Source organism: Astyanax mexicanus, chromosome 11 (assembly GCF_023375975.1).
Source record: "Astyanax mexicanus isolate ESR-SI-001 chromosome 11, AstMex3_surface, whole genome shotgun sequence".
NCBI classification, from domain to species: domain Eukaryota; kingdom Metazoa; phylum Chordata; class Actinopteri; order Characiformes; family Acestrorhamphidae; genus Astyanax; species Astyanax mexicanus.
Window position 1 is genome coordinate 30,508,010 of NC_064418.1, and position 13,972 is coordinate 30,521,981.

General features: G+C 38.8%; 1 protein-coding gene across 4 annotated transcripts in view; it reads left to right on the forward strand.

The window, feature by feature from the left end:
* The window catches only part of ubr3 (ubiquitin protein ligase E3 component n-recognin 3), a 77,102-nt gene that overhangs the window by 36,676 nt on the left and 26,454 nt on the right, over positions 1-13,972 (forward strand). For 2 of the 4 annotated variants that reach the window (XM_022680368.2, XM_022680370.2), the window contains 5 exons: positions 3,504-3,653; positions 5,717-5,850; positions 8,240-8,350; positions 12,231-12,431; positions 12,717-12,853. In XM_022680368.2, coding sequence (XP_022536089.2) covers positions 3,504-3,653; positions 5,717-5,850; positions 8,240-8,350; positions 12,231-12,431; positions 12,717-12,853 — 733 coding nt within the window. Of the gene's footprint in view, positions 1-3,503; positions 3,654-5,716; positions 5,851-8,239; positions 8,351-12,230; positions 12,444-12,716; positions 12,854-13,972 lie in introns of all 4 variants that reach the window. The other 2 variants (XM_022680367.2, XM_022680369.2) reach the window with 1 other exon arrangement.

The following is a 13,972-nucleotide window of genomic DNA, read 5'->3' on the forward strand; positions in this document are numbered from 1 at the left end:
TCTGATCAGTCTGGGAAATGACAAATATTCAGCTGACATTGAGATTTGGTGTGAAATATTACCTTCAGCATCCCATCACTGATGTCCTTTCTGACATTGACCTGCTGAGTGCATGTGTGTGTGTGTGTGTGTGTGTGTGTGTGTGTGTGTATGCATGTGTGTGTTGTCCAGCTTATCAGAATAAAAAATGAGCAGTTGTGTTATTTGTGAACTTTATTTCCTCCCACAGATTAAAATCAAAGGTCATCAAGATTGTCAATATTGATAGTGGAATTTTAACAAGGGGAACACGTGTCTCTGCAAATAATCTTTAATCTCACTCTCTGTGCAGCAGTGATTGCGCTGTTTGCTCTGGGATACTAAATTCCGAGAGAGGATTTCTGCTTGCAAGTGCCTCAGCTGCGTGTACATTTAAAACCTTGCCTCTGCCAATATTTTCTGTTTGTTTGTTTTTTATTTTCTTTTAATTATTTTTTTTTGAAAAGCAAAAAATGGGTACAATGTGGCATCATGATCAGTATTGATGCATAAAGTCCTTCCACCTCCATTGTCTGAAAAAAGAGGCACAGAAAAAAAGAGTCACTCGGCAGCAGCTCTTTCACAAATCACCTCAACCTCTGCTGATGTTTAGTAAAGTTTAAGGGTTAACTATATCTAGTGCTCAGTGCGGTATCCTTGCCACTAAGACTGTATCTCTGAAAATATTTTGTCTTTTGAGTTTTAGAGGCGAAGGCAGGCAGTGTTCTCTGCTGCAGTGCTGTTAGCCAATCTGGGGTGATATGTTTGCATGTAGCAATATTCATGAGCACGAGCCAAAATCCTGTCTTTCTTCAGAGACCTCTTATTCAGTGACCTAAAGCAGGCTTTATTATTTTTTTTTTTATTCATTCATACTAGATACTAATGCTGTGCAATATGACGATAAATATCATTTCTACAGTAATTTCATCAATTATCGGTTTATAGAAGTGAAAAAAAGCTTAATAATGTGGTTTTGCGACATGATGATGCTTTGCGCTATTTGACGCACACTTTTTGAAAATGTTAATTGAGTTTATTTTGATAACTCAATTTAAATACCTGTATAATTTTGAAAAAATTTGCTACTGGAGCTAACTAAATGTTTTCATTTGATACATATATATCGCTGCACTAAAAGGCAGTAATTCTCATTTGTGAAAGTTTGGTTTAATGTCACTTTGAAATAAAGTAAAAAAAAAAAAATTAAGCAATGATATTTTGTCATATTTTCGAAGAATAACTGAAAACATACTCAAATGTGGTACATCATGATATATATCGTTAAAATTCCATATCGTGATACATATGATTTTTCCCTTATCGCCAAGCACTACTAGATACCACAACTAGACATTTTAAAATGAATTAAGAACAATGGAAGGAGATCTTTAATGTCTATTAAGCCCATTGTTCGCTTTTGTTTTATGTTCTACGGATAAAAATAACTGAATATTTTTAAGGCCATAATTTGTAATACACTGTCAAATCATATTTTTTGTTAATATTCTGTTTGTTCTTATTCTATATAGTGTAATGTAAACATTGGTGCTTATTAGAATCATTTGTTCTTCTGAGCTGTAAAATACAATTGAAGTGTAAAGATTTCATACAGTCGTCATCATGGCTCCACAGTGGTTGGTCTTTCTGAATTAGAATGGTTTCAAATGTCCTCTGTGATCACAGTGCCCGTTTGACATTTGTCCCAATCTACGCAACCTGTGTGTTCACGATGTGGGAGATTGCCCCAGGCCAACACTGTCACATTGACTTCCAAACAAACCGTTTTCTCTCCCTCTCCCTCAAGCAATAAATCAGTCCAAACACACTGACATTTGCTGCCCTGTATTTACTCAAAATTGAACACACTCTAACATTTAGAACTAATTTCTCTGAAGTAATTAATCTGATGAAATGTGTCAGTCACTGAACGTGTGGAAAGTGCTGGGTGTTAAGTATGCATGGAGTGTTTGAACAGTAGTCAGGGAAATGAAACATAAGGGTTTTAAACCCATACGGTTAGAAATTGCTCACAGTACACTCAAGGGGAACATTTGCAGAAGGTTTGTAATGCGTTCCTTTGCTGAGAAACTCATTTATTACTGCTTGCTGTTTAAAGAGTGCAGTTAGCGCAGGCTAATAATGCATTGGGAGGTGCTGCTGACTGGTTTTAATGCTTTTGATTTGAGGATAATGCAGTTTAGCTGTTTGCTCAGTTAAATATAAATTCTTCAGCAGTGTAAAGTGACTTGAAAGGCCTCAAAATATAATACATTGTGCCTTGATTAGAATAAGTTCCAGAAGAAAGGAGAAGAAACTGTTGAAATAATGTGAGGGTGTTTCATAAAGCATTTTAAGGGTGATCTAAAGCAGTCGTCTCCAACAGCACAAATACAGTACAGACTCTTTATATATTGATTGCTATCTATGGAGTGTGTACTGTGTAGGCCACTTGATGATAAATAATGTTTTGCAGTAAAAAATGGGTTTACAACACTATAGTTTTTCAGTGTGATACTGGCATGTTCTGGATTAACAGCAGCAGTCTGTGGTGTGAAGTTGAACTTTTGCAACAATAGTTGCTCTATTGTTTAAACCACTTTCCCAATCTTTTTTTTTTTTCACAATCTGTTTCTAATCGTTTGCAACCTGTTAAGCATTAAACTTGTACGCTGCCAGAAGAGCCTGTGTTAATTATATCTGATACTCATATCTGTGACTGACCTTCTCAAATATTATTGCATTACGTAACCTCACATCCAGTCCAAATAACAGAGCTTTTCACACTACATTACCCCTAATGTTTTTGTTTTTTTCCACATGGCTACCCAAACCTCGACAATCTGTTAATTTCACCAAGAGAGGGCAGAAAAGCAATTTAGATCCACATTATATAGCTAATTAAGTTTTGCCACTATACCTCTCTCATAACTCATGTTCAATTATTCGATTTTAGCCCCTTTCCTCTTTTCTTTCTTTCTCCCTCTCTCTCTTTCTCTCATTTTTTTTCTTTCTCCTACCATCACGCTTGTGTGTCTTGCTGCTTGTTTGCTCCTGGCAAGTCACAATTGATCTAAATGAACAGGAGCTTGTATTTCCAATAGCTGGAACGCTCCCAAATCCTATATACGGCCACTGCTCAGGATTTTACACACCATTTCAGCAGAGCCCCGCCACAGCCTGTCCTCGTTTTTATCGCTGTGACATTTCAGAATCTAAATAAAACTTCTGCCTTTGTGTTACTTTCTCCTCATTCTTTTATTCCCTTAGATGAGGGTGTTCTTCTGTTCTTCTCAAGAGCTACAAAAGATGGCGCTGACCTTTTCTCGGCCAATTTCAGTTTCTTTATTAGTTTTTGATTAGTAGTTTTAGTGGGTAGGGTGTGTATTTGTGTGTGTGTGCAACCTCCACTTTAGATATATAATACTAAACAGAAGTGTTGATGCCTGCTTCTGTTTATCACTGTTTTTTTCTGTGTTTTGCAGAGTCTCCTGAGGCAGAGGCTGCAATGGATGTAGGCTCTGCTGAGCCTCTGGAATCTGAGGTTCTGTATGATTGCGTCATTTGTGGTCAGAGTGGTCCCTCCACTGAAGATAGACCTACAGGACTGGTGGTGCTATTGCAGGCATCCTCAGGTAAACAACCACATACCTACACACCAAACTCTAGTTTCCTGGCTATGTGCAAGGCTAAAAAAAACGAAGGGTGTACTCACACTATGTACGGTTTGGTTGAATCGTGCTGGAGCATGGTTCTGCTCCTTCCTCTGGCCTTCACTCACACTGTATTTACACAATCCGTGCCTGAGCACACTTGCGTCATTACTCACTGCTCAGTGGGCTTGCCGGTGCTGTGCCGAAATTAAAACCCCCGCCAAAAAAAGCACCCTCTCTCGTTAACACGTCTTATTGATGAAAGCAGAGACAATCTGCTTCAACTTACTTCGAAATGCACGCCAAATCAGATATCTCAGTCACTGTTACATACATAGCCACCGAGAGGGGGTGCTTTTCCTGGCGGTAGTGCTGAATTCATCACAACACAGTCACATTTGTTTACAGGAATGTCACATCACTAACATTTATCTTGTTCCGTGCTCAAACACAGTACCTGTGTAGTGTGAGCTTGATCCATGCCCGAGCACAAAACGAGATTATGTCAGTAGTGTGTCTAAGTGAATATAGAAAAGGTGGTTCCATGTACTGTGCTCGGGCACAGTTCGGAGCGATTACACTAGTCAAATTAGCCGTGCTTTGGGAGGTAACTTTTAGTACACTTTAATAAGGTTTGTAGTAAATATTACGTATTTCCTTTTTGAACTGACAGGGCAAACATGCACTCTTTTTTATAAACTTTTAAACCCCTAATGATAAGGAAAATGTTTGGATCAGTGGTTTTTAATAAAGTCCTGACACATTCATTCTAATTAATGACTTTCTTTTTTTAATCGCAAAATATGCAGAGAATCAAATTAGAACAATATGCAAAGTTGTCATTCCACTGAATGAACTATTGAACTAATTAACTAAATTCACCCTAATGATGTGCTTTTTAAAAGGTAGAACTGGAAGCTGTAATATTTTGAACCCTAAAACAATTAACAGAACACTAGACTGGAGACATGGTTAAACTACTTAAAGCGCCACTAGGTAGTAGGGAGATTTTGTGCTCGTGGGCTCCCCCTACAGTTGCAGAGTAATAAATGTTTCATTAGAACTAACGGTTGGAAAGCAGGGCGCAGTTCTCGCGAGTGTTGGTCACAGCCGGAAAACTTACTGGTTTGAGCTCAGAGGAGCCCAGCACAGAGACGAGAGCTGTGATCAAGCTGTAATTTCACTTCTTTAAAAAAAATAATAAATAAATCAAGGAAATCCTACCTAGTAGGGCTTTAAGAGCCTCTTTTTTAGGAATTCTTAATGCCTCATGCTCTCTCTGTGTTTTTACCCCACGTCTTTACATGAACCCTAAAGCATTACAGGTTTCCATCAACAGGTGGAGCATTTTATAGCCAGCCTATAATCTCTTACTGCTGTGTGGCACATCCCTTTGCTGCTCAGGACAGTGCTATTATTATATCGTCTATTAAATGGCCCTATTTATTCGCAGCACCTGAGCACAGTCACATTGCACCGCTTCTTTTAATGACGACGCTTAGCTGCCGTTTTAATTGCTTCATTCATCATACGTGTTGATCCTTGAACAGACGTCTGCTTCTGTAGAGTCATTTCTGCCATGCTGCAATGGACATAAGAGTCCCATTCAGTGTCATGAAAACAAATAGCTTGTTTTATTAGTAATTACCCCGCATGGGTGACATATTACAGCTTCCAGCCTCAAGGTCAGAGGAACAGTGTCCTGATCGCCACTTTGCCAAATCTGATAGAACAGCACAGAGGTGGCTCGTTAATAAATATTATGGTGACCTCACAGTATTATTATTGTTTTATTTTTTTTTTCTTTATCACACCACCTGTTAATTTATCATTCATCGGTTTACATTCTGATCTAGAAGGACGAACATCTGTGAAAGCTTTCCTGCTGTTCTCACAGCTTGATGGGTGTTATGGTTTTGACATTGACATGGCACTTCATTACAGTATGCAAATGATATCGGTGTCCCATAAATAGAAATGATGGAAGCTAATTAGCATACCATTGTCATTCATGAAGTGCGCGCTTGTGTGCATGTGTGTTTCAGTGCTAGGGCACCGTTGCCGTAGTGATGAGGCGAAGCGGCTCCCTACCAGCGACGAGGAGCGGATCTTCCCCGAGGACACGTGCGGCGCAACTAACGATGTTCGACTAGCGCTCATGCAGCGCTACTTTATAGATGTAAGTGTCAGAGTCTCCGAAGCGCCCAATTCTGTCCGAGGGCACTTTTTAGAATATAAGGAAATACACATGTATACATATAATTATAGACAGGCTCCATGCATTTTCATATTTTTTATATTTTTTTATATGAATATTTCAAGTAAAATTAATATGTAGGATTTGTTTGTGGTTTATATTAGGTACCAGCACATTCCTCAAGTCTAGAAAACACTTTATTATCAATTTTTTTTTCTCAGTTGCAGGAAACACTTAAGAATATCAGCCCCTTTCTCAGCACAAGAAAACTATTCAGTATACTTTTATTTTATTTTCATATTCCAGAAGACGCTTTAGTATACCTGCCTCTCTCAGACTCCAGCTGCTGATGGTGCACAGTATGATGCGGAATTCAAACTACTGAACCACTTTTTCTACATTAAATGAAATACAGTAACACCAAATAATAATCTAACCACTTCTTTAAGATAGCAAGGAAGTTCCAGCATTTTTTAAATAGAATAATTTACCATAGTAACCCATGTCAATTTTGTGTAATTTAATTAGGGCTTATGTCTCAATTCTCAATTGCAGGAAACACTTCAGAATATCAGCCCCTTCCTCAGCACAAGAAAAGTATTCAGAATACCTTTCCATTCTCCTATTCTAGAAGATGCTTTTGTTTACCTTTTTGTATCTCTGACTCCGGCTGCTGATGGTGAACAGTATGATGTAGAATTCGAGCTAGCGAAGTATACCTGCCTAATTTCCAGCTCTATAAAAATTGCTTCAGCGTACCTACTCCTTGCGGAATTTGAACTAGTTAACTCCTCCTTTTTTTTTACGTTAAATCAAATACAGTAACACCAAAAAATAATCTAACCACTTCTTTACAACAACTGCAAAGTTCCAACAACAGGTAAATTAAATAAAAATGTAAATTAAAGGAGCATTTTTTTATAATAAAAGAAATTACTGTAATAACCCATGTCAATTTTGTGTGATTTAAACAGAGCTTATGCCACAGTATAATTCTCAATTGCAGGAAACACTTCAGAATATCAGACGCTTCCTCAGCATTAGAAAACTATTCAGAATACCTTTCCATTTTGCTATTCTAGAAGACTCTTTAGAATAGCTGCCTCTCTCGGACTCTGGCTGCTGATGGTGCACAGTATGATACAGAATTCGAACTAGCGAAGTGTACCTGCCTTATTTCCAGCTCTATAAAAAATGCTTTAGCGTACCTCCTCTTTCCCAATTCTAGAAAACACTTCAGAATACTAGCCACTTCCTCAACTGTAGAAAGTGCTTTGGTATGCCAGCCCATTTTCCAATCCTACAAAAACCCTTAGTATACCAGCTCCTTCTTTAAGTTCTGAAAACATTTCAGTATTCCAGCCCATCTTTCAGCATTAAGCCTGTTGTCGTTTGCAGGTACCCTGCTATATTACCTTTTTAGCATGTGTGTAAGCCTGAATGAAGCTAATGCTGCCATATTTTAGACATTTGTTTGTGTGCTTCTCTCTGTCTCTCTCTCTCTCTCTCTCTCTCTCTCGCTCTCTCTCTCGCTCTTGCTCTCTCTGTCTGTGAGAGAGATTCTGTCTCTCACATGCTGTCTTTTGCAATAAGAGCTGTGTATCAGATGCAGGTCTCCTGTCGTCTTTGCTCGAGTCTAAATTTTAAACGCATCTAGCCTGCTGAGCTGAATCCTCTGAGTGTGGTTCAGCTCGGCAGCCTCCAGCTCCTGCAGAGAAACGGAATAAAATAAAAGTAATTTTCTGTCTCTTCTGTTCCTCATGCTGATGCATCTCTGGTTTAAATAGACTCTTTTTTTTAATACACTTATAGTTCACTTACTCTCTATACTCTGTCGCAGTGTAAATAATCTAATATTATTCACATTTTAACTGCTTTTTTTTTAATTACCAGAAGGAAAAGTGTGTGCAATATTTGTTCCCCAATTTTGTATATTTGAAAGACCAATTACCCCACCCACTCATAAGACTCATCCTAATCACTAATAATGCTAACAAATGTCTTATCGGACCAGCATGGTATTAGGAGTGATGTGGGAAGAGAGTACCATTTACCCACCCTGGGAGAGCAAGTGTTCTCTCGGACTCCGGCTGCTGATGGTAAACCGTATGATTCGGAATTCGAACCAGCAAACCGTTTTGTTTTTTTTTTCCTTCTATTTTTTTTTTAAACATGATATGATATCAAATACAGTAACACAACTAGGAATTTCTAACAACAGTTAAATTAAATTAAATTGTAAATAAAAGGAGCATATTTTTATAGAGGATACTACTGTAGTAACCCATGTCAATTTTGAATCATATAAACAGGGCTTATGTCCATGAATTCCATTAGTGGTAAATTCACTGTTTCACTGTTTGTTTTTTAGAGTTCTTGTCTTCAGGCTGTGTCCATCGGCTGGGATGGTGGTGTATATGTTCAAACATGTGGTCACACACTACATATAGACTGCCACAAGTCCTATATGGAATCTCTACGGGTAAGACAAGTTAAACCAGTATCATCTGTTGTTTTTGTTGTTGTTCTTAATTTCAATATTGCACTGTGTCTGTGGTGTTCTGATTCTGAGGTGTATAAATCAGTATTTGGATTGATGTTTGGAAACACAGGGTGTAGAATAGTGTTAAAGAACAGAGCTAGAGTTAAACTGGAGTTGTCATTTCATGACCGTCACTTGTCAGTTAAACTCCATTAAGTAAATTGAATGATAAGACTAGTGGGAGCGTCCTTGGAGTGCTTTTTCAGACCCACAGTGTGCACTAATATGCTCAGACCCGCACTGGGGGTTGGCATGTCTGCCATTGACCACACTCAGTATTCACCATCTCATACCGTCCCTGTCAGTAACACTTTACATTTCAATTCATCATTTTCTAAAACTGCCCCGAGAATAGTTGGCATTGGAATAGGCGGTCACAGACTTAGGAGCAGCGATTAGCTGATTATTTATCCACCAGGAGGTTTTCATTTTCTAGAAATGGAGTGTGTGTTGCTTGGTCAACAGTGGGATATGATGCATCAGATTTGGTTTATCTGTGAAATAGTGCATATTGCCTAGAATGCACAGACCTGTCTAATAGTATGCAGGTACAGTGTGAAAATGAATGGGTAGTTTTTGTTTTTGTTTGGTACTATGTTTTGTTGGGGTGGGAATGTAGGCACCTTACGATTAATGTCATTTAAAAAAAAGTAGCTGATCTGTGTTTGGTTTGCCTATAAATAAAGTATAAACAAATGTAATAAAGAGAGACAGGGAGTGCGCCACAGAGAAATAGCTACTAAGAGAAAAAGAGCGATTGAGAGAGAAAGACAAAGAGAAAGAGCGACTAAGAGAGAGAGAGAGCTACTGAGGGGGAAAGAGCAACTGAGCGAGAGAGAGCACGCGACTGAAAGAGAGAAAGAGCGACAGAGAGAGAGAGAGAGAGACAGAGATGGAGAGAGTGCGACTGAAAGAGAGAAAGAGCAATTGAGTGAGAGAATAAGCAACTGAGCGAGAGAGAGAGAGCGAGCAACAGAGAGACGGAGAGACAGAGAGAGCAACTGAGAGCGAGCGACAGAGAGAGAGAGAGAGAGAGAGGGACTGAGCGAGACAGAGAGAGGGACTGAGCGAGACAGAGAGAGGGACTGAGCGAGACAGAGAGAGGGACTGAGCGAGACAGAGAGAGGGACTGAGCGAGACAGAGAGTGCGACTGAAAGAGAGAAAGAGCAATTGAGTGAGAGAATAAGCAACTGAGCGAGAGAATAAGAGATAGAGAGAGAGAGCGAGCAACAGAGACGGAGAGACGGAGAGAGCGACTGAGAGATAGAGAGAGCAACTGAGAGATAGAGAGAGCAACTGAGAGATAGAGAGAGCAACTGAGAGCGAGCGACAGAGAGAGAGACAGAGAAGGGGACTGAGCGAGACAGAGAGAGGGACTGAGCGAGACAGAGAGAGGGACTGAGCGAGACAGAGAGAGGGACTGAGCGAGACAGAGAGAGGGACTGAGCGAGAGAGAACAATTAAGCAGAGGAAAGTATTGGATTGGCTAGATGGATTGCTTGCTGGATTAGCATCCTTGCTAACATTTTATCAGCACTGATAAGCAGTGCCACAGCGAACACACGCTCACAGACAAACTTGAGAAATATGAGAGTTCAAACGGTATGCATACTTTAGAACATGGAATCATACAACTAGAAGGTCAAAATGCAACTAAAAAATCCATGATTTTCTAGAAGCAAAATGCATGCTTCCATTTCACCACAGTTACAACTGGTGGGTTTACTGTACAGGTTTTCCAGGAGTTACCTTTAAGCATTATACCAGCAGGTTCTGTTCTACCAGCAGGTTCAAGCTTCTGACAGTATGACTTTTTTTTTTTTTTTTAATTAATTTTATAAACACACTGTTTTAAAAATTAATATCTCTGTAGAATCTTCTAGTGATTCAAAATAGACATGTTGGGGCATCCTATTAGATGGTTTCTCACTCATGTGGTAACATACATGTATTTGGGGGTTTTAGTCACATCATTTTGCACCCAGTCAATGGTTTAATATATAAAGTAGCAACAGAGACTATAAAAGGGGGATTCCATAAATGTGGGACACCTTAGCTCATTTGGTTGTAGGTCTTCCTCAAATAATCTAAGTCAATAAATTGATGGATTAACACAAACTGTGGTAGTATATGATAGTCACAATATCAACAATCAAAAATTTTCAAAAATCTCTAATTTTTGCTACATTTTTACAATCAACAATTTTTCTGTCAACGCAGAAAAGAAAAGAAATTGTCACATAAGGCAAACTTACAGCAGTGCACTCATTCACAATCATTGAGCATCCATTAGGATTTCAGTTCTACAGCAATAGAAAAATGGTCAGTGTCCAATTGAATGCAGGCTGCACTAAATGTGTTTATTCCACCCTTTTTGTGTTGGAGTGAGACAGTATGTGTTTATGTATGAAGATACCGGACCTTCTCAAAAACCTGGCACGTCATTAGTAGTTCATCCATCATAGTGACACGTCTCAAATTGATATTTTAGAGGTGCTCTCTCCATCACTCACACGGATGACGCGTATGATAATGGAGACAATACGACATCACTCTCTGCTTTAATAATGTTTAATGTGAGCAGGCAGAGGGAAGACTGACAACAGGAAGGAGACAGTGATTGATAGAGGCACTCTCCGTGAGTCTCTGGAGTGACCAGTATCCAGTAGTGTGAGAATGATGAGTCATGATGAACTAATCTTCCCTTATGGGACATTTAAGCTAGAGAGATCTTTGCAGGGGTGAAAATCATCAATGAGGTAAAATACACAGTGCATTTTTTGTTTGTTTTTTTCTTTTTTTTCAGTTAATTAAATCTATGCACTTATTTAGCTTCGCCAGGTGGATATAAATACAAAAATGCTTAGTCAGTGTATTTTATAAACTTTTAAGGCCTGTTCACATAAAGTCCGGTTTGTCCTGAGGTAGGGAGGAACTGCTTTTCTGCATTTAATGTATTCGTTAATGCCGCAGTCCATAAGACTTTTTAGTTGAACTGGAACTGAAGTATTCCTGGGACAAAATATTCTAATGAGTAGCATCAGTAACCTGGCCTGACTAATTCTCCAGTGTCTAATATATTCATTCTAAAGAACAAGTGGTCTTGTAGGATTGTTTGATGTAATGTCTTTCTACATATGGACTGTATTTTATAAATGAACAAAACCGAATACTTAAACACAATTTCACACAGCAATTTATTTACCATAATGTTTTTTATTTACCGCACTATCAATAAACATCTGTTTTCTGGTATTTTTTTCATACATAAAGTGCACCGGATTATAAAGCCGATTATGTGGTACTAGTAAGGCACAGGGGTGTGGTTTTCCTTCTAATTTAGCAGGTTTTGCCACTGGGGGTTCCTAAGTATAAAAAAAAAATTTTAAAGCACTTCCCTTTATGTACAGTAAGCTTAGATTTTCAGATTTCCACTAAGGCAGCATTAGCGTTAGTAGCTAACCGCTAGCGCGAACCACCTGACAGTGCTACACCGAGGAACCCTGAGTGTTCCGGTAAACCAGGGCGCCATCAGCTAGCGGTTTGTCCTAAAAGTGCAGTAAGCGGCTAATGCTAATGCTGCTCCAGTCTCGGTGCCGGAGAAACTGAAACTCTTTTATAACGCTGCACTTCAGTGGAGCGCTTCTACTGCTCCTTACAACCTGACTGGTAAAATACAAGACGCACTGGATTATAAGGTGCACTGAGGATTTTAAGAAGTTTTAAATGTGCCTTATATTATATTATATTTTTTCTGCATTATATTATTCTGCAAGTGTTCTTTCCTCTAATACATCTTTGTGTTTCTCTCTGGGCCAGAATGACCAGGTGCTGCAGGGTTTCTCAGTAGATAAGGGTGAGTTCACCTGCCCACTGTGTCGCCAGTTTGCTAACAGCGTTCTGCCCTGCAAGCCCGGCCGTGGTACAGAGGCGGGGGCCTGGCACACCCTCAGCAACAAGAGTCCGGCCACGCTGGTGAAGGAAGTGGAAAACCTGCAAGACGAGCTGGGCATTTTCCCAGTAAGCACCTATGTAAGGCAGAAACCTCTCCCACTAGATTTCATTAGGATGTGTCTTCCTTTCATCTCCTTCCATCTCTGTGTGTGAGTGCTAACCTCCATCCTCACCTCTGTGCTGTTGGACGTGGAGTAAAATGAGTTTGTGGTGTATGGACACTTACACTCATGAAATGTTTTCATCTTAATCTCCTCTTCTGTCATAATAATACTTACAATACTGTTTAGAATTATTCATTATTTTATTGTCCATTAGTAATCTTACAACAACTTCTGAATAACCCTGCAGACGGAGTCCAACCTCACTAAAGAGATGGAGTCTGTGATTAAGGACATAAAGAATGCCACACAGAAGAAGTACATGGATTACGGCAAGAACCCTGGCTCTCCTGATAACGATTTCCTCTTCATGTACTCAGTGGCCAGGTAAGCATGTCCATTAGTATCATTAGTTAATTTTTTTAAGAGTAAACAGCACATTTTAAGTTTGCCACATACAGTTCTGGAGAAAAAAAATAAAAGACCACTTAAAACTGATTGGTTACTTTGATTTTACCAAATTGAAAACCTCTGGAATATAATCAAGAGGAAGATGGTTGATCACAAACCATCAAACCAAGCTGAACTGCTTGAATTTTTGCACCAGGAGTGGCATAAAGTTATCCAAAAGCAGTGTGTAAGACTGGTGGAGGAGAACATGCCAAGATGCATGAAAACTGTGATTTTAAAAACCAGGGTTATTCCACCAAATATTGATTTCTGAATTCTTAAAATGACCTTGTTTTCTTTGCATTATTTGAGGTCTGAAAGCTCTGCATAATTTTCTGCAAATAAATGCTCTAAATTATAATATTTTTATTCAGAATTTAGGTGATGTTGTCCATAATTTATAGAATAAAACAATAATTCGTTCATTTTATTCAAACATATATCTATAAATAGCAAAAACAGTGAAATTGATTCAGAGACTGAAGTGGTCTCTTAATTTTTTCCAGAGCTGTATTAAGCCTCTTTAATTCTCACTGTGGGAATTCTCTGACCTGGCCAAAGACATTTTCTGGTACGAGCACTTTAGTCTTATTTTAATCTGGCTGTTCTTACTGCTCCCCAAGTGCAGTTATCTCTAGAGCAATAGAAAAAGCCAGCCTCTCCACCCCTACCACTCGAGGCTTTCTACCCTATTGCAGGAAATTGATTTGCCTGCCACTTCATGCATCCTTTTTGTTCAGCTCAGTGCTCATATCTGAATAGCCCTGGTCTATTGTGAGTGTATATTGGAGATGCTCAGGTAAAATTAGCTTTCCATGCGCTGTGATTCTGAATTAGGCACTGCTATAACGGTATTGATTGTAACAGTGGCATTCTCAACATCACTGATACCACCTCACTAATCCTTTAAAGCCTTAGCTATAAAATAATTGCAAGATATCTTGTTCTCAAGAACTATATAATACAACTATAGAATTATATAATACAACTAATTAAAAAAGCAATGTATTTTGACTTTGTTTTGATTTGTATATTTAAGCAAAATTAGGCTTATAT